The following is a 26,584-nucleotide window of genomic DNA, read 5'->3' as shown; positions in this document are numbered from 1 at the left end:
CGGTTACAAGTCTTTTAGTCCTTTATTGGCAGAGCAGATACTAAGCTATCTTCAGAGGATTTGACCGCTACCTGTGGGGGGAAAAACAAAACATTTGAAAACAGAGTGAGCTTACGCCCAGTGAGTGACCGAGAAAACATAGTAAATTCTCATGCATAATTTCAGAAAATAGTTTTATCTGAAATATAAAATTTTGTAGCATAAACATTTTCCAAGCATAAAGTTGTTTTAAACATAAAACAATAAAAGAATTTCTCAAATCAAAGTACTTTATAACTGTTAAAATAATTCCAACACCAACTACTAGTCCAAAGAGAACCCTTTTGCTCAATCTCTGACTTTATTCACCTGTGGCCACACTAAGTACCTTCACACATTAGGTACTATTGCTCAGATACCTTCTCCTTGTACTTCAGTATCGAGCTACTAGGACACCTTCTCCAACGTACTTCAGTATCCCGTTTTCAAATGTTTTGTTTTTCTCTCCCATAGGTAGCGGTCAAATCCTCTGAAAATAGCTTAGTATCTGCTCCGCCACTAAAGGACTAAAGGACTTGTAACCGTTTGCTAGATGGTTACGGTTAATATTGTACACATGTTACTATTGTTCATATAGGAACTAGGGCTTGTGGGTTTTGGGACTTGTAAATCTAATGTTGTAAATACTCTAAACATATTAAGTTTCTAAGTTAATAAATTGTGGGCCTACAGCCATCCCATTGCATATAATTTGTATTTGGTATCAAAGTTATTCCGCAAGAGTTTTTAGGCAGTAAGTTTCAACCTAAGGGTTGATAACTGCTGCAGTCACGCCCTTCTCTAGGCTAAGAGGGTGGTCTGGGACGGGGTGTGACACTTAGGAAACTTAGTCTTAATCCTGAGTGTATTATGAACTCATGTTCACGAGGGACTTTTTTTATTTGTATGGGTGAGAGTGGCCAGTTCACCAACTCAACATGCCTACCATTTTGGGGACAAGACCAAGTGGGGAGTTGGGAACATAATAATGCAAGATAGAATTCACTCCTTCCCATCTTCAAGGTAAGTAGATGAGTGTTCCCTTAAATAGTATCTCCAGGACATGAACAAAGGGTCCTACCCTTGCATTGGCCTGAGAGGGGTGTATATTTATTGGTTGGACCATAAATAGGTTGTTTATTAGAGAAGCACTGGTACTTAAGGAGTCAGAGGTAATCCAAAGATAAAACGTTAATTTAACCCAGTTGGTGTTACGAACACTCGTGAAGGACTAAATTGCTGTTATTGGTTATATCTATGGACACATAAATATATCTATGTGTAAATAGTGCAGCTATCGGGTTTTAATCGAGTGCTCAGTAGTTAATGAATATTGATTAATTTAATTGAAGAGTTTAATTAATTAATCTCATATCATTGGAGCTTGTAATTGGTATGTCCATAAGGTCTCCTTGTTAGCTTACTAAAGAAAAAGTGAATGATTTGAATTGTTCAAATCAATTTATGGAATAACATATTAATGAGATTAATATGATATGATTAATTATAGACCTGATCTATAATTAAGGGAGAAATATTTGATTAGAATTCAAGTATTAAATTCTTATGAATTTGATTCATAAAGAACTAATTAATTAATTTTAAGAAGTGGAGACAAATAAATATATGATGTTTATTAATTAATTAAATATATATATGGATTTAATATGGTTATTTAATTAATGGGCTAATTAAGTAAATTAGTCCTAAGGGTAATTTTGGAAAGCTATGGAGAAGGTCTCCATATAAATTTTGTTATTTTTCCCAAATTAGAGTTAGGGAATTCATTTGATGAAATGAAACCCTAGCCTCCAAATTAATCTCCTTTCAAAATTAATTTCTCTTCTCCATATTCTCTATTCTTCTTCCTCATCCAAGGTGTAGAGACACTCTTATACTCTTGGATTCCACAGAGAATAACTAGGTCTCACTTACATTGGTGTCCATTGTTTGTTAGAGAACCGTTCAGGAGAAGACAATAAGGAAATCACGAAGAGTTCGGGAATTGACGAAGGTATGTGATATTCTTCTTCCCCTTTTCTACTCTTCAATTAGCATGCTGATTTATTACATGTTTATCCCATGTTTGGTACTATTTTCTATGCTGATTTTATTTCATTTAATCCACAAATTTGAAATGTAAGGTATTCATACGCTTTCGCTCAAGATTCAATCCCTTCAATTTATGTCAGAGTCAATTTTGGGAATTGACGAAGGTATGTGATATTCTTCTTCCCCTTTCTACTCTTCACTTAGCATGCTGATTTATTACATGTTTATCCCATGTTTGGTACTATTTTCTATGCTGATTTTATTTCATTTAATCCACAAATTTGAAATGTAAGGCATTCACACGCTTTCGCTCGGGATTCAATCCCTTCAATTTATGTCAGAGCCAATTTCTTGCATCCTCGTTCTTCATATTGTTTAAACAAAAATCAGTTTAGAGGTGGGTTTTAAATCTACATTTTGAATGAAGGTTTCCAAGATTGGATGTTTTCAATTTTGACACTTAGATTATTTTTAATATGATTAAAATGTAAGGGTCCGTTGTATTTTTTGGGCATTTAATTTTTTGTTTCAAGTCTGTAAGTCTGGGTCGATCGATAGAGAAAGTGTTGCTAAAGAGATCGGGAAAACAGAGTGGGGCAAGTTCAGAGCAGAAAATACACAAAAAGAGGCATTATGCCTTACAACATCGTGACGCTACAATCGTAGTTTGCAATGTTGCAAGGTGAGGCACAACACGAGGGAGTCGTATCATCGCGACGCTGCCCCTTAGTGTTGCGGTGCTAGAAGAGCGTGACGGAACCTACTTGTGACACGCGCGCGTGTGTTATAACAACTGCTGAAGGAGTTTTTTTTTTTTTTTTACTTAATTAGCTTATGTATTAATTTTAGTATTAATTAATTAAATTGATATAAAAATTATATTAATTTAATTAATTAATTTTGTTTTATGGTGCCAAAATTGGTCCAATTTTTGTTTTTTAAATTCATTAATTATGCATTGGATGTATGCTTAGATTAATGTTTGAATTCATATTACATATTGTATGTCATATAGATTAAAAAATTCCCACCTTACGATAAACATGTCCATCATCATAATTAAATATAAGGGTTATATTTTATGGATGCATGATTAAATTAGTATGCTCATGCATCATAACATAAGTATTATATTATGAGGATGTATGTCACATTAAGTATGTTCATGCATCATGCTATGTTATAATTGTTATAATGAATGGTGGAATGATATATGTGAATGCTTGATTTTCATGTATGATTAATATAAGTGTTATATTTATCGAATGAAAATGGAATTTTCATTGAGCATGACATTACTTAGATAATTATAATTGTTGTATTTAATCAATGTCATTAAATGAAACTTTGTAGGATTTAATAAAGAATTAAAATATAAGTGTTATGTTTTTATTGAGATAGACTAAAATCTTTAACCAAAAGTCGCATGCAACATAGGTCCAAATTAATTTTAAGTGGTTTAAAATTAATTCACCTAGACTTATATTAGATGTATTTCTAATGAGCTTAGAAATAGATTGGTCTTTTAATTTGTTTTAATACGATTAAAATGAATTCCGTTAAAAAATTAAATTTATATAATAATTGTCCATAAGGGACCTTTGTTTAAAGAACATTCTGTCTAGGCGGGATATTTAAGCTGACGAAAATGGAACACCTCTACTTGGGAACTGACCTGGAAGGTGAATTGGGCAAATATTTTATAAGCATGTAATAAAGGATTGATTTTATAAAGAGTTTGATAAATGAAAAATCAAGTATTGTTAAATCATTCAATATAAATGTTATATTGAGAAAATTAAAAGAACTTAAATAAATTCATTAGCCAGGTTTTAACTAAGTATAATGAAACCTAAAAATATTAGAATATTTTAGTGGGAGAAAATTGGTATATGAGATATATAAAATTTTTAGCTCTCACGTCCTTAAGAGTTCACACCATAAGATCCATGCTCGGCTTTGTGTCGTCCTGGGTGTGGCATCCCTTTGGAAAGTGTTTGCATGGGTCAATAACAAAGTGAATAAGGAAATTGTTCATAGTAAGTGGGAAAGGGATGCGTGTCCACATATCTTATGATCTCCTCCATTAGGTTGCATCGTGAGATTCCTATGGTCTGCCTGCATGTCATTCTCAAGCGACCATCTCTATGGAGGGTCTGATCATAGAGTTGAAAGAACACAAACTCCAACAATGGATAGAGTTTTTTAGGTTAATCTTCAACAGTTGTCTTTCCTTACAGTAGCCTATTGAAGCATACCTCTGGGATCCGAAAATGAGAGGGTCACACTTATGGGATGAATTAAGCTAGTTAATGAATCCTTGATTGAAAAATAATAGCTATGACTATAGGAATAAGATTTATTTTAGTATTAGTGATTAGTTGAGATTATCTCAATTCAGGAGAGGAGTAGCTAATCACCCTTCAATAGCTGTTGCTCTAAACCTCTAAAGTATCGTTGCAAAAACTAAATCCATAGTTTAATTAGGGTTCTATGATTACGTATGTTTTTGCTAAATTGATTGGATAATTAAGTAATGGGTTAAGACAAATATAGCTAATGCGGTCAATTTTTTGTTATTCGTTTCAGTATGTCTTCCATAATCATTTCCTTAATTAAAAAGGAAAAATTAACTGGTAAAAACTATTCAATATGAAAATATAACTTGAATACTATTCTGGTTATTGATGATCTTCGGTTCGTATTGGTGAAAGAATGTCCTCCAGTCCCCGATCACAATGCATCCTAAGCATTAAAGGATGCTTATGACCGTTGGATGAAGGCAAATGATAAGGCCCAAGTCTACATCTTGGCAAGTCTATCTGACATTCTTACCAAGAAGCAAGAGACCATGATGTTTGCGCGTCAAATCATGGAATCCCTCTAGGAGATGTTTGGACAACCGTCCATTCAGATCCGACATAACTCCCTCAAGTACATTTTATAATGCGTGCATGAAGGAAGGCCTGTTAGTGAGAGAATATGTTCATGACCTGATGCTCCAGTTTAATGTCGCCAAAATGAATGGTGTGGTCATCAATGAGTAGAGTTAGGTGTCCTTTATTTTGGAATCTTTTTCAAAGATTTTCCTTCAATTTTGCAACAATGCGGTTATAAACAAAGTACAGTACACCATGATTACCCTTCTTAATGAGTTATAGACTTATCAGTCCCTTATGAAAAGTAAGGGATCAATAGAAGGAGAGGCAAATGTTACTCATTCCAAAACGTTCCATAAGAATTCATCATTAGGAACTCAGTTTGCTCACTCATCTTCTGGTTTTAAGAAGATCCAGAAAAAGAAAGGAATGAAGAGAAAGGCTCCCACTGTTGGGAAAGGCAAGGCCATGGTCAAGGTGGCTGACAAAGGCAAGTGCTTCCACTGCAATATGGATGGTCACTGAAAACACAATTTTCCCAAGTATCTCGTTGAGAAGAAGAAAGAGAAGGAAGGTAAATATGATTTACTAGTCCTGGAAACTTGTTTAGTGGAAAATGACCATAATGCCTGGATACTTGATTCGGGAGCCACTAATTATGTTTGTTCTTCTTTACAAGGAATTAGTTCCTTCCAGGAGCTTGAGGAGGGTGAAATGACGCTCAAGGTTGGAACGGGAGATGCTATTTCAGCTTGTGCAGAGGAAGCTGCTAAGTTATTTTTTGAAAATAGATTTTTGTTTTTAGAAAACTTATATGTTTTTCCTAAAATGAGGAGGAACCTTGTTTCTATTTCCTGTTTAATTGAACAATCGTACTTTGTTTCTTTTTCATCTAATGAAACGTTCATTATGAAAAATGGTGTAACTATCTGTTTAGCTAAACTAAAAGACAACTTATATGTGTTAAAATCAACTGAATCAAAAGTACTTTTAAATCATGAGATGTTTAAAACTATGAATACTCAAACAAAAAAGCGAAGAATTTCACCAAGTAACATTGATACGCATCTTTGGCATTTGAGATTAGGTCACATAAGTCTCGATAGGATTGGGAGATTGATAAAGAATAGACTTCTAAGAAAGTTAGAAGATGATTCATTACCTCCGTGTGAATCATGTCTTGAAGGAAAAATGACTAAAAGACTTTTTAGTGGAAAAGTTATAGAGCCAAAGAGCTCTTAGAACTCATACATTTGGATCTTTGTGGTCCAATGAATGTAAAGGCTAAAGGAGGGTACAAATACTTTATTTCTTTCATAGATGATTATTCGTGGTACGATTACTTATACCTAATGGAACATAAGTCTAAAGCCTTTGAAAATTCAAAGAGTATAAGGTTGAATTTGTAAACCTGTTAGGTAGAACGATTAAAACACTTCGATATTTTATAAACAAACATGCCCTAAATCTTGTAGGGTCCTATAGTTTGTAAACATTATATGAACAAACTCTTTATGTAATTAATAAAATATATGATATTTTATTCACTTTATATATAAAATATGTGATATTTTGGTTGCATTAACCACAAACTAATAAACTAACATCCAAGATTATCGTTGTAACTTAAACATGTATTAAAGGAACACTTATTAAATTGCACCTCTGAGCGGAAATGAGGTCATTCCAAACTCATTGTGATAGAAATACCGCATTAACAATCAAACATACTAGTTATGCATTTAACAACAAATTACGGCATGCCTTGTACTTTAAACAACAAAAGAACGAGATACATACCAGTTGAAGAACTCTTTTTCGCTTTAAATTTCGCTTTCGACAATCCAGCCAATCTCGCTGTAGCTGAGATCGTCAAGCCTATCGTCCACCAAATCTCATTGTCGTCTACCACCAAACGGACTCCTCACAAAGAAGGTAACAAGGGAGGACACAACCATTCGAAAACCTCGATATTCTCGGAGTGCAAATCCAGGAGGTGTGGGATCTGTTGGCTTTGGTAGAGGGAAGGAGGAAGGAATGATCGTTTACCACGACCAAGCAAGTGGGAGATATCTGAAGTCTATCATATAGATGAATGTTTGATCATTTAGTAAAAGGTGCATGATCGTGTAATAAACTGAGGCTGATCGTTTAGTAATATCGCTCCGCGCGCACGGTCGTTTAAAAAAGCTCCGCGATCATTTAGGAAAAGTGTGCGTGTACACGATCGTTTAGTAAACTTTGAGCTATCGTGTATGGCTCTCGTTTGCTAGGCAATGGCAGTGTACTAAGCATAAAGCGATAACCGGTCTGTTTGCAAAATGAAAATCATTTTCATTTTTTCCTTCAGTTATGAAAACTGAATGCAACCCCCACTATCTCATTCAGTTACAGAGGAAAAAATCGCCAACAATTATCTTATAATTATTTAATTAAAAATAAATATAATCATATTATATTTATAATCTATAGTTTAATATCACATCATATGCAACACTTAAACCGTAGTCCTTTTCTCCTTAGTTAGATATAAATTATTTTTATATCATTTTCCTCCAATTAATGTATCTTATACATCATGTCAACCATATCATATATAATTAACCAGTTCAATCATATCATATATAATCGAACTCCCTCTTATCAATTTGTACACTTCAAACTGACCCAAAAACTAATTCTCAACTTGAATCCATTGAGCTACTAGGGACCTTATAGACATATGGCTCGAAGCCCAACGGTACATGAATAGCTGACTAAACTCTTTAGTCACGAGATCGACCATTCGTTAACTGCCAGGCATTCTACTAAATACCAATAGCTGCACTCTTCCTACCACAGATATATTTTTGTGTCCATCGGATATAACAGATCAATAATACGATAACCCTTCACACATGCTCGTAAGTACAGTTGGACCAATTTACCGTTTTACTCCTATAGTTACATCTAACTCCATAAGTACCACTAATTCTCTAATGAACAATACAACATAGTCCTACTATGTGTGGACACCTCTTGGGCCATTAGAAGGTGTGTGGCGCCACATCGTTCAAAACCCAAAATCAGCCCTTAAGAGAGCAATCTATCTACTTACTCCTGCTTCGAGGAAGGAGTGAATTCCATCTTGTGTAGTTGAGTTCCCAACTCTCAAATCAGACGAATCCCCAAAGTGGTATGTTTGAGTCAGCGATCTGATCACTCATACATATGCAAATCAAAGGACCGTCCTCAAAAGTAAAAGTTTCCAACTTACTCAAGATTGAGTTCATGTTACCTATGGTCATGCTAGTGAAGTGAAGTATCATGAATGACGTTATATAACGAGACTATTACACTTTGTGATCCGATCTTATACAAACTCCTTTGTATAGGACACCCCCGCTCGCATGTTTCCACATGAATTATCAGGATCAGACCATTTGTAGCAAGTCACAACACTTGTAACTATTCTACAAAGCGGGCCGCATTCATAGCGTTTCCAAGATAAGGTTTCCCTCTTATATCCATATACTATAGACCATTTTGGTTATCACTCAAGGCATGATCCACCTGTATGTCTCCACATACATGCTTAAGTTATAACGACAACCAGGGATCTTAGTTTATTGGTTTGTGGTAAAGCAAATAAAACATCCAATGTTCCATAGACAATAGTGAAAAAAAATATCATATATTATTACATCACAAACGTTTGTTCAATATAATGTTTACAAACTACAGGACCCAACGAGAGTTTAAGACATCAACCCCAACATGTATGTGGTGACATACGGGTGGATCATGTATAAGTGATAACCTAAATGATCTGTAGTAGATGGATAAGGTTAGGTACCTTATCCTAGTGACACTACGAGTGGAGTGCCTGACAGTTATGGATGGTTAATAATGTAATTAAAGAGTTTAACTAATTATTCATGTACCGTTGGAGCTTCAAATTACAGGTCCATGAGATCCCATTGGTAACTCAAATGGATTTAATTGAGAATCAGTTTTTGGATTAATTTGAATTGTTCAAATTAATATAGAGATTTAATTATATATGATATAATTAAATTGTTTCAATTATATGTGATATAATTGTCATAATGTATTTGATACATTATAGTTTAATGGGGGGAAATAAATATTTGAATGAGATTCAAATATATTCTCTATGAATTGGATTCATAGTTGTTAAATTTAATATAAATATGATTTATATTAAATGTCATATAATAGAGAAAAAAAACTATAGTTTATATTGTATGTGATACAATATTAAAACTATAGGTTATATGTTATATGTGATATAACATATAATTTATTATAAATATAATATGATAAGTTAGTTATCATATTTATTTATATTATATTATTACTATTTGAATAATAAGAAAGAAAGTTACAACTCATTTCTCCATCTTTTCTCTCCACCCACTTTTATGGATGGTTATGCTTTTTATGGCACAAAGAATTAAAAAGAAAAATAGTTTTTCTTCTTATTCTACGTTGATGTTGTTGAACGATTGAGAAAGTTATAGAAAAGTTCTATGAGTACTTGTGTGATACTTCTCAATCTTCTTCCTCCTCCACCATTAAACTTTCCCCTCCTAACCAAAATAATCAGAGCCCACCACTCTTGGGTTCTCACCCTAAGAATACCGATGACTCCATTGTGGTCGTGTCCGGGCTTCTGAGGTTATTTTGAAGAAGATCTTCAAAAAGTTCGTGTTCGTTCGAGGGAGGATTCGCGAAGTAAAGGGTTCCACAAAGATGATATGTCTTGATCTCTTTTCTTGTAATAGCATGCTGTAATTTAATTTAAATACATATCTATTGTATGTTCACTGTAAATTCAGTATTCAATAATTTATGGAATTTGGTCGATCCGCTTCCGCTCAAGGTTCTCTTCACTAGATTTTCTTCATAGAGACCATTCATCTACCCTTCGATTCTTAAGAGAATAACAAGGTCTCACTATGGTGGTGTCCATTGTTCATTGAAGAATCATTTCGGAGAAGACAACGAGGAAATCATGAAGAGTTCAAGAATTGATGAAGGTAGGTGATATTCTTTTTCCCATTTTCTACTATTCAATTAGCATCCCCTTTTTTTATTCTATTTTCTATGCTGATTTTGTTTCATTTGAACCAATAAACTGAAATGTAAAGCGTTCATATGCTTCCACTCGAGATTCAATCCCTTCAAATCTTGCATCTGGTTCTGGTACTGTTGATTCTACTGTTAATGCTTCTGGTGTTGTTTTAGGAGAAAATGTTACTATTCCTAGTAGTTCTGAGATTGATAAATTGTTTGTACCTATTGAGACTACTATTGAGACTGCTATTGAGTTAAAAGAAAATGAATGTGTGGATATCTCTAAAGAAAATGTTTTAAAGTTTATTGTTGAAAAGATTGTTTTTGCTTCCTTGTGTTTGATGCTATTGATTCGCTAAATGCTCCAGCAATTCTGGTTGTGACTAGTACTGGGCTTAGTGAAGAGGCTCAAACTGGTGAAGAGAATGTCAATACTCTGGTGATTAATAACTTGTGATTGATAATTTGTTGACTACAGAGACTTTATAGAATATGAAAAATACTACTTTGTCTGATGTTACCTTTGAGTCTAGCGATCAAAGAAATGAGAATTCTACTCGTTCTACTTATTCTGATGACAAAGACAATGAAGACAATATTACTATTGCAGAGCTTTGATCAAAGAGAACTACTGTTGATGCTAGTGTCCTTGATGTTGTTATGTTGATGTTGATGCCTCCTATGAGACATCTGAAAATGAATATAAGAAAAATGCTCTTGGGGAAGCTTTAGATTGGGGATTCAAGAGCAACTCGAACAATGATGAGACTGGTTCTGCTCGTGTCACTAGGGTCTCTACTCAGGCCAAGAAAAAAACAGCCAGCTACTTTCAACGTTCCTTCTATGCCTTTAGATGGTGTTTCCTTCCACTCTACAGAGTGTACTAGCCTGTGGAAGTATGTTGTTAAAAGCAAAATTGTGGATGAGAAATAATTACCTGACCGTACTCAAGAGTATGTTGAACTTATGGAGTTAATTCATGCTATTGGACTTGAACGGACTATTTCGTGCTTGGGACCCTACTATTCATAACTTGTTTGTGAGTTTATTGTGAATCTTCCCTCTGGTTTTGCAGATTTAGCTAGTCTAGATTATTAAAGGGTACATATTAGGCGCCATCCATTTGTTTTCTCTTCTATTTTGATCAATCAATTTTTGCATCACAATATGCTCAAGATTGTGAGGGAACAATGTCCTTCCCTCAGAGATTTAGTGTTGAACTGACTGGAAGAGCTTGTTCCACATGGCCATGAAGGCTTTATCAACAGTTCTTTTAAGTGTTAAATATGCTCTTCTGTATAGGATTTGCATTTATAATTGGTCATCACTTCTCACAAATCGGACTTATCTATTGCTCTTGGAACCTTCAGATAGGGACTCAAACATAGTTCAATTATGACGAGTTTGTGCTGAACTAGATTAAAAGGAATATTGGGTTCACATCTCTTAAATTGCCTATTTGTTTTCCTCGTCTTATCTGCGGTATTTTTCTGTCTCAGAAGCCTAACCTTCTCTCCCCTACATAACCTGTTCAACCCTCTCCAAGTCTCTTCTCTATCAACCAAAAGTTTTTGCAGAGACATCATCTTCCTGACCTGGACACTACCACCACAACTCATCATCTTCATGGTCCAAAAAAAACTTTAATTGAGTCTTCATTTGGTAGTCGTATCCTTCACCTACTATAAAATGAATCTCATGACCGGGAGTCCTTGGTGCACAGACTTCAAGATAGAAAACATGAGGTTGATGAGGTACAGATTATACGATCTGTTTTGTCTCGGGATGGAGGAGCTTCCTCTTCTCAACTGAGGAGTTGATTTTTTTTTTTTTTTTTTTTTTTTTTACAGTCAGAAAGGGGGGAGTGCTTGGAGGTAGTTTTTTATGTTTTATTCTACCTCTAGATTTGCTATTTGCTACTCTGTTAAATATGTTCGCTACTTAGTTTATGGTTTGGTTTATTCTGAAAGTCCTTGATGTTTAGGCTTGTTTTGTGTTATCACTGGTGATGTTATTATTATTTTTTTTTTGTCAAGCCTTTATTTCAAACATCTTGTATTTTAGACATCTTTTATTTCAGACATATTTATTTTATTGATGAATGGTTGTCTACTTTTGTTCTACCTATATAAAAAAATATATATGGTAAAAGGGGAGTTTGTCGAAGATTTGTTTAGTTGGTTTTATATTTTTCTAAGGAAGTGATTTCTGCAAATATCTCTCGTAAAGTCTTAACATATGTTGTGATAATAGAGTATCTTCCTACAAAATATTTTCCTTATCTAGAAATATCCACCTATAATATTTCATTCGATATTAGTTTTTATTGAAGTGTGGCCTTCCTATTCCAAATGAAGATTTGTTTCCTTTTTTGGATTCGATTATTTAAAGAGAATTATGTAGTCCATTTAGATCAGTCGTATTTATTTTTATTGAACAAGACGATTTCTGTTTGACAGCCGAATTGTTCTACATTGTTTTCTTGCTCGTTGTTCACTATTCCACCATGCAAGTTCTTCATCTGTTGAAGTTCAACACTGTGAAGTAAATCATGGTCTTAGGGGAGCCTAAGTCATTACTGCCAGAGAAGGGATTCTCAATCTTAGGGGGAGCCTAAGACTCAGCTTCAGAGAAGGAGCTCTCCATCTTAAGGGAATCCTAAGATTCATCAATGAAGGGAGTTTGCTTACTAAAGGGAAAATATCTCAGTGAGAGAAGTTTCACACACTGGCAAAAGCTGAAGTGTCTAAAATTAATATTATCAAACTTAGGGGAAGCCTAAGTACACTTGAATGGGAGTCTCACATCTAAGGAGAGCCTAGATGGTTAGTAAGTTGAGCTTTACATGAGTCACTGTAGTGATTGTGTATTACAAATAAGTACTACGTTGTAAACTGCTTAATTCTTTAATATTAGTGGATTATCTTTCATGGGCCACTACTCCCAGGCATAGGTGGATTATCACCAAACTGAGTTACCAACTTCTGTGTGTCTTTACTTGTTTACTTATTGTTAGTATTTTTTTTGTTACAGTACTTGTCACTGCTTTTCGTTTAACATCCATATTTCAAGTGGAGAGTCATCCTATTGCTTTTTCAGTATTCAATACTATAAACTCTTTAAAGTGATTGTATATTTGTTTTCATCTAGTTTTCATCTAAGTTATATATTATATTGTATTATGTGCAATAGATTTTGTTATTCTTTTTTTTTTAAAAAAAAAAACAATAAACAAGAAACGACTATCAAATATATTTTTATTTCTATTTCGTTTTTCAAGAAATAAGAAACATAATTACTAAACATGTTTTTGTTTTCGGTTCATACAAAAATAGATAGGCAAAGAACGAAAAAAGAGAAAAAAATGTTATCAAATGGGCCCAAGTGTTGTCCATTTGAGTGTAAATCTCATATCGTAGTACGTTTCAAGAATTTTATTCTGATGTGGAAGTTCAAACAATATAACAATATACTTATGAAACTACAAACCTACAACTTTAGTACCACTTGTTGGGGAAAAAATTTCTCACCACTACTACAGAAATAAGCAAAAAAAAAAAAAAAAATAGAGAAATCAAAAGAAAGTGATAAAACTGGACACACAATAATTAATGTGGAAAAGCTCCAAACCGGAGAAAAAACTACATACTAGAAAGAAATCCTCTCTATGAAAATTTGTGACAATCACCAAAACAGTTCTCTCCTCCCCTATAAAACGGTATACCACTCACACAACAGAGCTAGTAAATCAAGTTTAAAATGCTTCAAATTGGGATGACAAGAAACCAAAAACATAGAGTCCTTTTATAGTCCTCAAAGTCCATCATTTCCTTGTACCTTTCAAATATGAGACAAATGTACTTCTAATATTTTACCAAAATCCAACAAATACTTCCTGAAATACTAATCCTCGTGTTAGTACAACTTAAATCGGTTCAATGATGAAAAAAGATTAATTTATTGAATAAAATGAAGGTTGGTTGACATAAAGAAAATTTGGGCATGGGAATCTTACTATTTTCAACGAAGTCTTATTCCTTTTTAAATCTTAACATATATGTGTACTAAACTCTTCACTAACTGATATTCAAAACATGCATTAAGTTAATAAAAGCATAATTAAAGTCTAAGTACGTCATTGCAACCTTTAAAAGTTTGTTGGCTAATTAAGTAGACACAACACAACGTTCAATACATGCATATGTGAAATATATTTAATCAAACCTTTTCGTATCCAAAATTTAATTATTTTTATTGCCACCAATAATGTTTATATTTAAAAATCGAGGGTGTATTTAGCGAGATTTCAAAAGAAAATTAGTTAATGTAATGATTTTGTATTAATTTGTATGTAGTGAAGTATAATATCTTCTGTATGATTTTTTTTATTCTTTCTCTTGGGTGTATGCGTCCCTAAGGTGGGTTAGAGAGCGTCGGTTCTATCAATGGTCGAATCGTTAACTTGTCTTCAAAGACTTTTACGATACGTTTGGAATGAATTTTCAAGTCTTTTAATTAAAAAATAAGTCATTTTAGAAGAAAAAAATTGGTGCATTTGGCAACCTTTCAAAATAGTTTTCAAAGTATATTTTCAACAATTTTTGTCAGAAATGTTTAAATAAAAATGAATTTTTTTAAAAAATATTTTTTTTCTCACGTCAATTGAAATGGGTCCCTAATCTTGAAAAGAAATTTAGTTTGCAAAGACTTCAATCAAGTCTTGAATTCATTTGATGTTCAAAGCGTCTTTTATATTCAGAGAGTCTTTAACCTTTTAAATCTAGGGTGAAGGTAAATTTATAAGGACCTCTCTAAAACATCTACTTCGATACTATCTTAAATCATATATTTAAAAATCAAGGGTGTATTTGGACGAAATTTCAAAAGAAAATTAGTTAATGTAATGAAATAGATTTTGTATTAATTTGTATGTAGTGAAGTATTATATCTTCTGTATGATTTCTTTGATTCTTTCTCTTGGGCGTATGCATCCCTTAGGCGGGTTAGAGAGTGTTGGCTCTCTCAAAGGTTGAATCGTTAACTTGTCTTCAAAGAATTTTATGATAGGTTTGAAATGGATTTTCAAGTCTTTAATTAAAAAAATAAGTCATTTTCGAAAAAAAAAAATTTGGAATGTTTGACAACCTCTCAAAATAGCTTTTGAAATATATTTTCAATAATTTTTGTCAAAAATGTTTAAATAAAAATTAACTTTTTGAAAAACATTTTTTTTTCTCAAGTATATCCAAACGGACCCTTAATTTTCAAAAGAAATTTAGTTTGCAAAGACTTCCAATCCATTCTTGAAGTCATTTGATGTTCAAAGCGTCTTTTATCTTCAAAGAGTCTTTAGCCTCTTAAATCTAGGGTGGAGGTAAATTTATATGACCTCCTTAAACTACCTGCTCTGATACTATCTTAAATCAATTGACCCAAAAATTTAAACTAATGAGTGAAAGTAAATTTAATTATATATCACTAACATAACCTTTCAAGGATTTAAGGGAGCCATGAAAACGTCTTAGTGGTTTTAAATGTTTATGTGCTCTTAATTTTCCAAACCTCGAAAGCTTTCCATGGCATATCATGGACTTGAGCTTTTCAGAGCCCAATCCATTTGGGCTTGGACTTTGAGCATTTAGCCTAATAATTTAAATTTGGGCTTTAGGCCTAACCCTTTAGTTTGGACTTTGAGCCGAATGGATGATCTTGGGTTCATTTGATATTTTGACCCAAATAGCATTTTACTAGGTACTTAGGTAGGCTTACATGGTCATAATATCGCATTATTTAAATTTAATTCGGCCATATATTAATTTTTAATTCGTCTTAAATTTAATAATTTGTAATTTTATCATTAATTTGGTAATAGTACGTGACAATATGCAAAATTCCTGAAAAGGAAATGTTGAATTCAAAACCGTCAATTATAATGCTAAAAAATAGAATAAAAGGTGTTAAGGATAAAAGATATGACTAATGTCTGGCTTTACAAGGATAAACTAACGAGTAACATTCCAATAGGAACGAGTTATTTGGTAAGTATGGAGGTCGACCTATAAGATCAATCTAGGGGGCCAAAGAGACCAACTCTACAGGATGAATAAAAAGATCAATAAATACCATGAAGATATTAATCTATAAGAGTACATGAAGACAGACCCTATGTGCTGTGTGAAGGTCAGTCCAAGGGCTGGCCATGATAAAGAAGATATGCTTGAGTTCATAGCTTGATAATTTGATAATAGTTGAGGTAAATTAGTAATGGTCAAATTAATTATCCGAGAGATTAGTTAGGACTGTTACATAATTATTTTTCTATATAAATCAAGAGGGCTCAAGACAATTGGGGTACACTTAATAAACACTCTGAATTCTCTATTGTTCTAGCTCTTGTTGAATAGTTATTGACTTGATCTTTGGAGTGTAGTGGCCTAGCACCACACCAGTGCAAAGTTTTCTCTATTGTGTAGGACGATTGTTCGATTCCTCCTAAGCAAAATTCATCGTTGGTACCAATTATAGGTATCAATAAAGAGAAATCGTAATTTAGCCCCTTCATTAAGATTGCCTTTGAAGATCATCCATGCATCAGTTGTTAAGATATGTATAGACTTCTTCAAATGTCGATTTCACAAAATAAATTATTAGAGTAAATATATGGACGATTTTTATAGGAAATTCTTACTCAAAATCTAAATGGATTATTTATGAAAGTTCAGTGTTTTGATTGATACAACTATAAATTTCACATGACGTTTCCTCTAAATGAAACATAATTGAAGGTGTAAATTGATACATCTCTCAAATTAGTAGGTATAACTTGAATTTAAATTACATAAAAAGAAAAGCAAGAAACAAGGGACATTTTAATTTCCAACAAGTTTCGACTCGATTATATGAAAATAAAAACTCATTAGATTCCATTGAAAAGAAATTATTTGATAACTGTTTCCCTTTTCTGTTTCTATTTTTAAAAATTATATTTCCCTAGTATAAATTATCTTTAAAATGTTTTCAAAATTGACAAAATTTTAAAACATAAAATTGAAAGTGCTAATTTTCAAAACCTTTCTTTTGACATTTCAATTTAACTACTTGGTGAAAGCTAACTAAACAAATAAAAATAAAATAATAAAACAACCACTCTAGAAGAATAGTTGATATTTTCACACCCTTAAATTTTATAATTTAAGCAATTATCTTATTTCTCTATGCTATAGTTATTGACCAATCACAATCCTATAAATAGTGAGTAGTTTTTACATACATATCTTTTCTTTTTACATACATTTCTTTTTGGAAAAAAAAAATTATATCACTAAATGTGCTTTATTTTTAAAATCATAAAACTATAAATAAATTAGAGGTGTGAATTCAAACTATTGTTATAATTGTTGAAAGGAATAGAACTTATAAATGAATTTATCAAATGCAACTAAAAAAGGGTCTTTCATTTATTTCGTTTAAGCCACTCAATAATACCTTTTTCAGCTTCTGAAAGTTCGTTCTTATTCTTCACTGATCCTTCAACAAACTCAAAATAATCTTTGTAATTTCGCTTGTAGTAACTTTCCAATCTCTGTTAAAATTACAATTTTTTTGTATCGAATAATTAGTTTTATGATAGATAAAAGGGGATTTTCAAACATAGAAAAATAAGAGAAATTATTTACACAAAATAACAAAATTTAATATTCTTTGATAAAAGTTGATTGAGTCAATCAGGGATAGAACCTGATACAAGTTTATCATTGATACTACGTGATAGACGCTGATAGAAGTCTATGAATGTCTATTACTATTTTTTTAATTGGCATTTCTTCTATATGTTAAAAAAATTCTAATCATATAGCTTACAATTATAAGAGTGATGGTCACACCATAAGCGATTACATTTGGATAATTTTTCTAGAATATACTAGAAAAAAAAATAAGGATTTAAACATTTTAATAAAATAGAATATAGGCGAAATTACAAAAAATTTACCTCCTTGTCATTCTTTTCTTTGTTTTCTTCAGACTTCTTGAGGTACCCTAATTCAAAAGATATTTGGATTGAAAGGAAAGTCAAAAAGCATTAGAGAAAAGTGTAGCATAATTCATAAGAATTCAAATGTCAAATTCATATATATATTAAGAAAAATAAAAAGGAAAATTATTTCAAATGACAAAACTACTGATATTGATATACTTCTATCGGTGTCTAAATGTCTATCATTAATAGATTCTAAAATCTTACTTTATATGTAAATATGTTGGTTCATTTTGTTACATTTGAAAACAAACCATATAAAAATATATGTAAATCATAATTAACGGTGATATTTTATACAATAAAATAAAAGTTAACTTCGAATATTATCAAATCAATCAACTATTAATAGAATTTTGGTCTCTAAGTTTTAAAAAGTATCTAATAAACCATTTACTCTTAATTTTGTTTTTAGTAGTTGTATGTTATAGATCCTAAGACCCTAAACATTCAATATATATTAACTCTGTAAATTAAAAAAGAAGAAGAAAAAACCTCAAATTTATCAATGATCGATCTGACACATAATTAAATATCTACGAATTTATTATATACTTTTTAAAGTTCAAAGGCATATAAACATTTCTTAAAATTTAGGCACTATAGACGTACAAAAGTAAATATATATATATATATATAAATATATATATATATATTATATATATTATATATTATATTATATATATTATATTATAGACTAAACTTATAATTTAAAACCCTAAAAATATGTACTCCAAAAAGTCAATCCATTATCAGTAATTTAATTCTTATTTAATAATATGCAATACTTACAAATATTTATATGAATACGGTAATACAATTATTCATTTAAACAAATAGAAAACCTTTTTTTTTTAAAAAAAATTACAAATACATACAAAATCTATTTAATATAAAAAATAAACTAAAATATTTATAAATATAGAAAAATTACTTACTATTATTAAATATTTTCAATAATTTTATCATTTAAAATAATTTTTTTAATTTTAAAAAAAAAATCACAATTATAATTTTCTATATCGAATGATTTTTCATAGTAATACATACCTTATTTAAATGACGAAATTCATACCAAGTACTTTTATAATCTAAGATTAGAAATATCTATAGTTTTCTATAAAAATATTCAAAAAATTATAGCCACAATTAAATTTACTATTTTTGAAAAATTAAAATATTTGGTTTATCCACAACTCCACATTCTTAAAAAGAGCGACCAATTGGAATTGGATAATGAAATCAGATAGAACTCATTTTGATACGTCTCTCAAAATTAAACTTAAAAAAATATCAAAATTTAGGGAAGAAAATCAAGATTTTCTTTAGTACAAAAAAAAAAAAAAAAAAAAAAAAAAAACCATTTCGAAAAACAGAAAAATTAAAACACAAAATTGAAGAAAGAAAAGGAAGCCCCAAAGAAGAAGAAAGAGAAGAATGCAGCACTTTTTAGCAGCTCGGTTCTGGAGTCCACGGCTTCTTCAGGTGTGGCGGCAGCGGCGGCAACAGCGGACAATAGGAGGCCTCTTCTTCCGATTGTAGAACCGGTGGTGGCGGTGGCGGTGCGAGGCTTGTTGGCTTGGTTTCTCTGAACGGATTGAACGTTTGAGGAAGCAAATTTGTTGAGAGTGACGGCGAGGGCCATCAGAATGCTTTGGCCTATGGAACTCATCGGAGTGAGAGTTTTTCAGTTTGAGGATGAGATTGAAGAAGAGATGAGGTTTTGTTGGTCCATATGCCGCCTCTCATAAAGTAATATTTGATTTAAACTTCAAAAACCCATTGTCTTTTTCATCAACAAATACGTTTTTCTTTTTGTTTTTTTGTTTTTTTTGTTTTTCTTTTCCTTTTAAATCGGTGTTTCCTAGCAAAAAGATAATGTAAAAAGTAGATCTCATTCAATTACTTTGAATATTATTTACTTTTGTCCTGTATCATATAGAGCTCACTTCTAAATCTGTAATAAAAGAACACAAATTGATTGACGAGCGGAATGTATTCAATCTAATTACATATGAAAATTATGTCGTATCGGTTAATTTTTCAAAAGAAAAAGTATGCATTCTGATACTTTTATTGTTACAGTTATCGTTTGACCATCAAAGATAATAGTAACAGTAAATGTGACAAAATTCATAATTCTCTATAAATGCGATCAAAAGTAATCCAATTACATTTGCGATTCTGACTTAGCCCGACCTTATAATGAATTTGGAGAACAAGCCTTCCATTTTGTTGATTTCTCGTACAAAAACATTAGAAAAATTTGACCATAGCAGCTTTTAAAGTTGCGTTTTGAAGGATGGTACAAAAAGTAATTCATCATATTATAGCAAGGAGCCGGATAATGCCCTCAACAATTTTCAAAATTATCATAAGTAGTATTTCCAAAAATCCAGTGTAAATGTGTATCTTCTTGACTAATTTAAAGTTACTTTTATCCTTGCATTAGCTGTGTCAAAAAGTCATTTAGAAAAAAAAAAAATTGTTTTTTTAGTTTGATAAAATAGATTTAAATTAAATCGATTAAAATTACTTTTAAAACACAGAGTAATTTTATATTGAATTTAAAAGCAATATACTTCTAACTTTTAGATTCTCCTCAAATCATGTAGAACTTTTAATTAATATTTGGTTTTAAATTTTATACTTTAAAAAGAAGATTTATTTTATATGTTTATCTATTTCTCATCTAATCAAATCTATTTTTTTTTATATATATTTTTCATGAGTTAAATGTATCATTTTTTAAGAAAAAGTATATCATATTTCTTCCAAGAAAAAAAAGTATAAAATATATATTCATTTTTTTAAAATAAAGATATTTTTCTTGATAGTTTAAAACTAATCTATAGCCAACAAAATTTTTTTAAAAAAAAAGTTGATTAGAAGTCTACTTTAATTATTATATCTCAAATAAGATGTTTTTGTATTTATTTACCAAATACCCTAACCTACTTTTCAAGTTAAGCTAAAATTTATCAAACACTATTTTGCTTCTTTTCACAACTGGTTTTTATAAAAGTGCAGCTGCTAGCAATTATTTTAAAATGTATCGCAATCCCAAACGGAGTCTAAAATCTCATATCTTACTAGATTTTTCTCCTTGATCAGATTTGAATTTTAAAATTTAATATATCTTTTTATTTTAGAGGTCATTTTATCTTTTTTTCAGTGTCTAATATCGTTGTTTCCATATCTCACTATTGCTCTATTCTGACGCTCAATGAATTCACCTTCACATGCTCATTTGAAAATGTTCTTATCTTCACATTGTTGTCGCTTTTCACCTCTCTTGCTCTCCTTTGATGCTTTGTGCTAGATCTGTCATTTGCTGTGCAATAGTACGACACACCACTATATTCTGATATGCCTCTCAAAGAAGATCCAATTCATTTGAAAGGTTTCTATTCTTTGTCGATGTTATCTCCATTTGAATCGCTTAGGAAACTACTTAGTGTTAAATTGTAAACTACTTTTGTTAGGATTTTTAGATTGAAAAGTCAAGTCTCCTTCTGTTAGATAGTTGAACTTTGTTAAGGGATTCTTGTTAGCTAATTTTAGTGTTGTACTAAGTTATTTATACCTGTACAATTGATCAATAAAGACACACAGAAAATCATCCATTTAGATCTTGTTTTCTACATGATATCAGAGCCTTTCTAGCTGGTTTCTTCTTCCTCTTATCCTCTTTCATCACCCAGATCTAGTCATCACACCAATGTCATCCGCTCAGATCTTCCTGTCTCTTATACACATCTAGATGTGTATAAGAGACAGGGAGGGAGCTGAGCCAAATTCAAGTCGATCCTATTGTTTTGAGCCAAATCTGAGCCGTCCTTTTGTTTTATTTTGAGTCGATCTTGTTGCTAGTTGATTTTGGTTTTTTCTCTTTGACTGATACTGCAATATTTTTCTCTCCTTGTTTTAAATGGAGAAAAATGATATCTTTCGTCCTATCAGCATAATCCTTAATGGCATCAACTATATTACATAGGCCTATCAATTAAGAGCTTCTTGATTGGTCGTAAATTGTGGTGAGTGGTAACAGGTGATGTCGTTAAGTCTGTCAAAAGAGCCATTGAAAAAGACAGTAAATTTGTGGACAAAATAGAAAACTGAGACAACAAGAACCATCAGATAATCATTTGGTTGGGTAATACCTCCATCCCAGCTATTCACACTCAGTTTGATGTGTTTGACACAACTAAAGAACTTTAGGATTTTCTGTCCGAACGATTCCAAACCGTGGATCTTGCCCACTACTATCAACTTCATACTACTTTAGTTGGCACAAGTCAGGAGATCGAGTAATCCATGAATGAGTATCTCGCTATTCTTCAACCTATTTTGACTTAATTAGACCAGGCTTAGATCAGTCCAGATCATCTATGACTTATCAATGTTCTTATGGGACTTCGTTCTGAGTATGAGTCTATTCGTGCTTCCTTGTTATACCGCAGTCCATTACCATCTCTTGATTCAGCGATTTAGGAAAGTCTTTTTTAGGAAAGGCAACTTGGGTTAGTCTTCTCTCCTTCCCCGGACGTTGCTTTCGCAACCTGCCATTCACAATTTTCAACTAAGTCGATTTTTTGCAAGAATTGCAAATAGTATGGTCACAGGTTTTCCAATTGCCTCACCATTGAATGCAGATACTGCCATAAAAGGGGTTATATCCTAGACAACTGTCCTATCAAACAACTTTGGCCTCTACGATATCAATAAATCCAAAAATCCTCCCAAGCATGGTTCTTCGTTTGTTGCAGCGGCTGCCATCCTCGGATGTGATACCCCCCAATCCTCCAACTCTCTTGCCCTTGCGTCAGGTACAACTTGGCTCCTCGATTCAGCCTGTTGCAATCACATGACCTCGAATATGGCCTTACTGTCTTCTTCCACCCCTATATAATCTCTGCCTCTAGTATATTCATGGTAACCACATGCCTATTTCACATGTTGGGATTGTCAGTACACCAAGTATTAGTCTGTCCACTACTTATCATGTCCCACACTTGACTTTCAATCTCGTCTCTATTGGACAACTGTGTAATTTAGGACTAACTATTCTCTTTTCCTCTCATGGTATCAGGTTCAAGATCCGTGGATGGATTATTTGAGCTCACATCCCTTCAACCTCCAGTTCGGCCATCTGTGTCTGTAGCTGTCACAAATACCAATACGTACCAGTGGCACCATTGTCTTGGCCATGCGTCATTAGACAAACTTCGTAGCCTAATTTCTATCGGTACCTTAAGTAATGCCTCTAAATTTCGTTCATTTGATTGTTTACATTGCAAACTAGCAAAACAACCTGCTTTTTCATTTCCTAGTACAACATCTCTATGTGATAAACCATTTGGCCTTGTTCATTCCAATGTTTGGGACCCTGCTCCCACCCTTACAATAAATGGTTATTGGTATTTTGTTTTATTCATTGATGACTACTCTCGTTTTACTTAGATATATTTTCTTAAGAATCATCCATCTTTACCCCAAATTTACAGTGAATTTGCTAAAATGATTCAAACTCCATTTTCTCAAACCATCAAAATTCTTTGAAGTAACAATGCCATGGAGTATAAGGACTCTCACATGCTTTCCTTCCTAACTCAAAAGGGCACTCTTATCCAACACTCATGTCCTTATACTCTCAACAAAATAGTCCGGCTGAAAGAAAGCATTGCCATATTCTCAACTTTGTCCGTGCACAACTTCTCTCCGCATCTTGTCCTGAAAATTTTTAGAGAGAAGGTGCACTCACATCTGTCTATATTATCAACCACCTTCCCTCTACTATTCTCCATAATATGTCTCATTTTGAGCGACTATATGGCACTCCACCCTTTTATTCTCTTTTCAAAGTTTTTGGTTGTGTCTGCTTTGTTTTAATTCATCCCCATGAACATTCCAAACTTGAACCTCAGACTCGTTTGTGTTGCTTTCTTTGTTATGGAATTGAACACAAGGGATTCCGGTGTTGGAACCCCATATCCAATTGATTACGTATTTCTAGCCATGTCACCTTCTGGGAATATCGTATGTTTTCTAGTATTTCTTCATTCCATGCCTCTTTTCTTGGTACCCAATCATTCTTCACTACTTCTACCACAAATCTATTTCTCGCCTGTGAATCTTCATCTAAGTCTCCCAATCCACCCATTCCAGAGCATGAGGCTTCCATCCCACCTGTCTTAGAGCTCAATCAATCTTCTCCATCTACTGTACTCCCAGACCTATCATCTGCCCCTGATGCTGATCATGATTCTACACTTGTTTATCGGTTTACTCGAGTAAGAAAAACTCCATAGTATCTACAGGACTATCCTTGTTTTTCCACTACTATGTCCTTAGTTGAACCATAGTTCTATAATGAGTCTTGTACTAACTCTCTTTGGCAACAAACTATGGATGTGGAATTTTAGGCATTATACAATACTCACACTTGTTTTTCCACTACTATGTCCTTAGTTGAACCATAGTTCTATAATGAGTATGTTGATCTATCACCTGGCAAGAAACCTTTTGATGTAAGTGGATCTATAAAATCAAGACCCGCTCTGATGGATCTATCGAACGCTATAAGACTCGTCTGGTGGCCAAAGGGTATTCACAGGAATATGGTATTGACTATGAGGAAACATTCGCTCATTTTGCACGAATGACATTTGTCCAAAGTCTATTAGCCATAGCAGTTGCCAGACAGTGGTCCCTTCTTCAAATGGATGTTAAGAATGCCTTCCTCAATGGCACACTGTCTGAGGATGTATATACAACTACCACCTAGCGTACCTTCTCCACCAAACAAGGTCTGTCTTCTTCACCATGCATTATATGGGCTCAAGCAAGCTCCTCGTGCCTGGTTTTCAACCGTTAGCTCTACAGTTACTCAGCTTGGATTTTCCTCTAGTGCGCATGACTCTACTCTATTTACTCAAAAACCTTCTCGTGGACTTGTTCTTCTTCTATTATATGTGGATGATATGATCATTACTGGTGATGATCCTCAGGTTATTTTGGATCTCCAACGCTATCTAGGAGAACATTTTGAGATGAAAGATCTGGGACCACTCAGTTACTTCATTGGTATTCAGGTTTTATCATGCTCTAATGGATACTACCTATCTCAAGTGAAGTATGCATCAGATCTGTTAGCTCGTTTAGGTATCACTGATTCTGCCACAACACTGACACCGTTGGATTCCAATGTCTGTCTGACCTCTTTTGATGGTGTTCCCCTCCTAGATCCAACACTGTATAGACAACTGGTGGGTAGCCTTATATATTTAACAGTAAGTCGTCCAGACATAGCTTATGCAGTTCATATTGTTAGTCAGTTCGTGTCCAATCACCGCACTATCCACTTCCCAAATGCTCTTCGTATTCTGCGTTTTGTTAAAGGTACGCTAGGACATGGACTTCAATTCTCCTCTAAATCCTTTTTGGTTCTGTCTGAATATTCTGACGTAGATTGGGTGGGTGATCCTATGGATAGACGGTCTACAACATGTTATTGTTTTTATTTGGTGATTCTCTCATCTCTTGGTGGAGTAAGAAACAAACTGTTGTTTCTCGATCCAGCACTGAATTGGAGTATCGTACACTTGCTGATGCAACCTCAGAGGTCTTGTGGTTGCACTGGCTCTTGGTTGACATGGGGGCTTCTCAAAATTATGCTACTATTCTTTACTGTGACAATCATAGTGCCATTCAGATAGAACATAATGATGTTTTTCATGAATGGACAAAGCACATAGAGACTAACTGCCATTTTGTCCGCCATCATCTTCCAAACTCTACTCTGTGCCTTCAATCCATACCTACAATTGAGCAACCGGTTGACATCTTCACCAAAGCCCTTCCCTCTGGACGCTTTCTTTAGTTATTGTGCAAACTTAACTTGGTTTCTACCCTCCCACCTTGAGTTTGGGGGGAGATGTTAAATTGTAAACTACTTTTGTTAGGATTTTCAGGTTGCAAAGTGAAGTCTCCTTTTGTTAGATAGTTGAGCTTTGTTAGGGGATTCTTGTTAGCTAATTTTTGTGTTGTACCAAGCTATTTATACTTGTACAATTGATCAATAAAGACATATAGAAAATCATCCATTCAGATCTTGCTTAGGATGAACAACCTATATTGAGCCAATAGCTTTGATTATCAAGTGGTGATATATCATCCACGGGATGGTGTATATACTTGTGCTTATGCGATCAATACACACATACACTCTACTTAGGTGCAAATAAAGGTATCTGTCTAATTGATCATTGATAAAATTTAAAATGTACTATCTTACACAACTTAACTCAATTTCTTTGTATAGTTCAATATGTTTAATCTATGATTTGTAGTTATGAGCACCAGAGAGGTAGCATGGAGCGTTTGAGTGAAAACCAAGCTTAAAAGGATCAATTAAAGCTCTAGAGAAAAAACTAGTTCAAATGGAGGTGAAATGATAGTGGATGCCCTTACTCCATAGCGCCATGGTGCTGAATACAGTAATTTTTATTACGAGAAGCTT

The 26,584-nt window shown here is 32.9% G+C and overlaps 1 protein-coding gene across 1 annotated transcript; it reads right to left on the bottom strand.

Annotated features, from left to right (window-relative positions):
* Positions 1 to 17,344: 17,344 nt before the first annotated feature.
* Positions 17,345 to 19,835, bottom strand: LOC120077574. The gene is made up of 3 exons (XM_039031512.1): positions 19,510 to 19,835; positions 18,019 to 18,065; positions 17,345 to 17,610 (listed from the first exon to the last, which is right to left on the bottom strand). The coding sequence occupies exons 1-3, from the start codon at positions 19,733 to 19,735 to the stop codon at positions 17,482 to 17,484; spliced, it is 402 nt and encodes a 133-aa protein (XP_038887440.1). The 5' UTR covers positions 19,736 to 19,835; the 3' UTR covers positions 17,345 to 17,481.
* Positions 19,836 to 26,584: the final 6,749 nt, after the last annotated feature.

Source organism: Benincasa hispida, chromosome 5, assembly GCF_009727055.1.
Source record: "Benincasa hispida cultivar B227 chromosome 5, ASM972705v1, whole genome shotgun sequence".
Classification (NCBI taxonomy): Eukaryota; Viridiplantae; Streptophyta; class Magnoliopsida; order Cucurbitales; family Cucurbitaceae; genus Benincasa; species Benincasa hispida.
The sequence above is the reverse complement of the archived record's forward strand: the minus strand, read 5'-3'. Positions and strand labels throughout refer to the sequence as shown.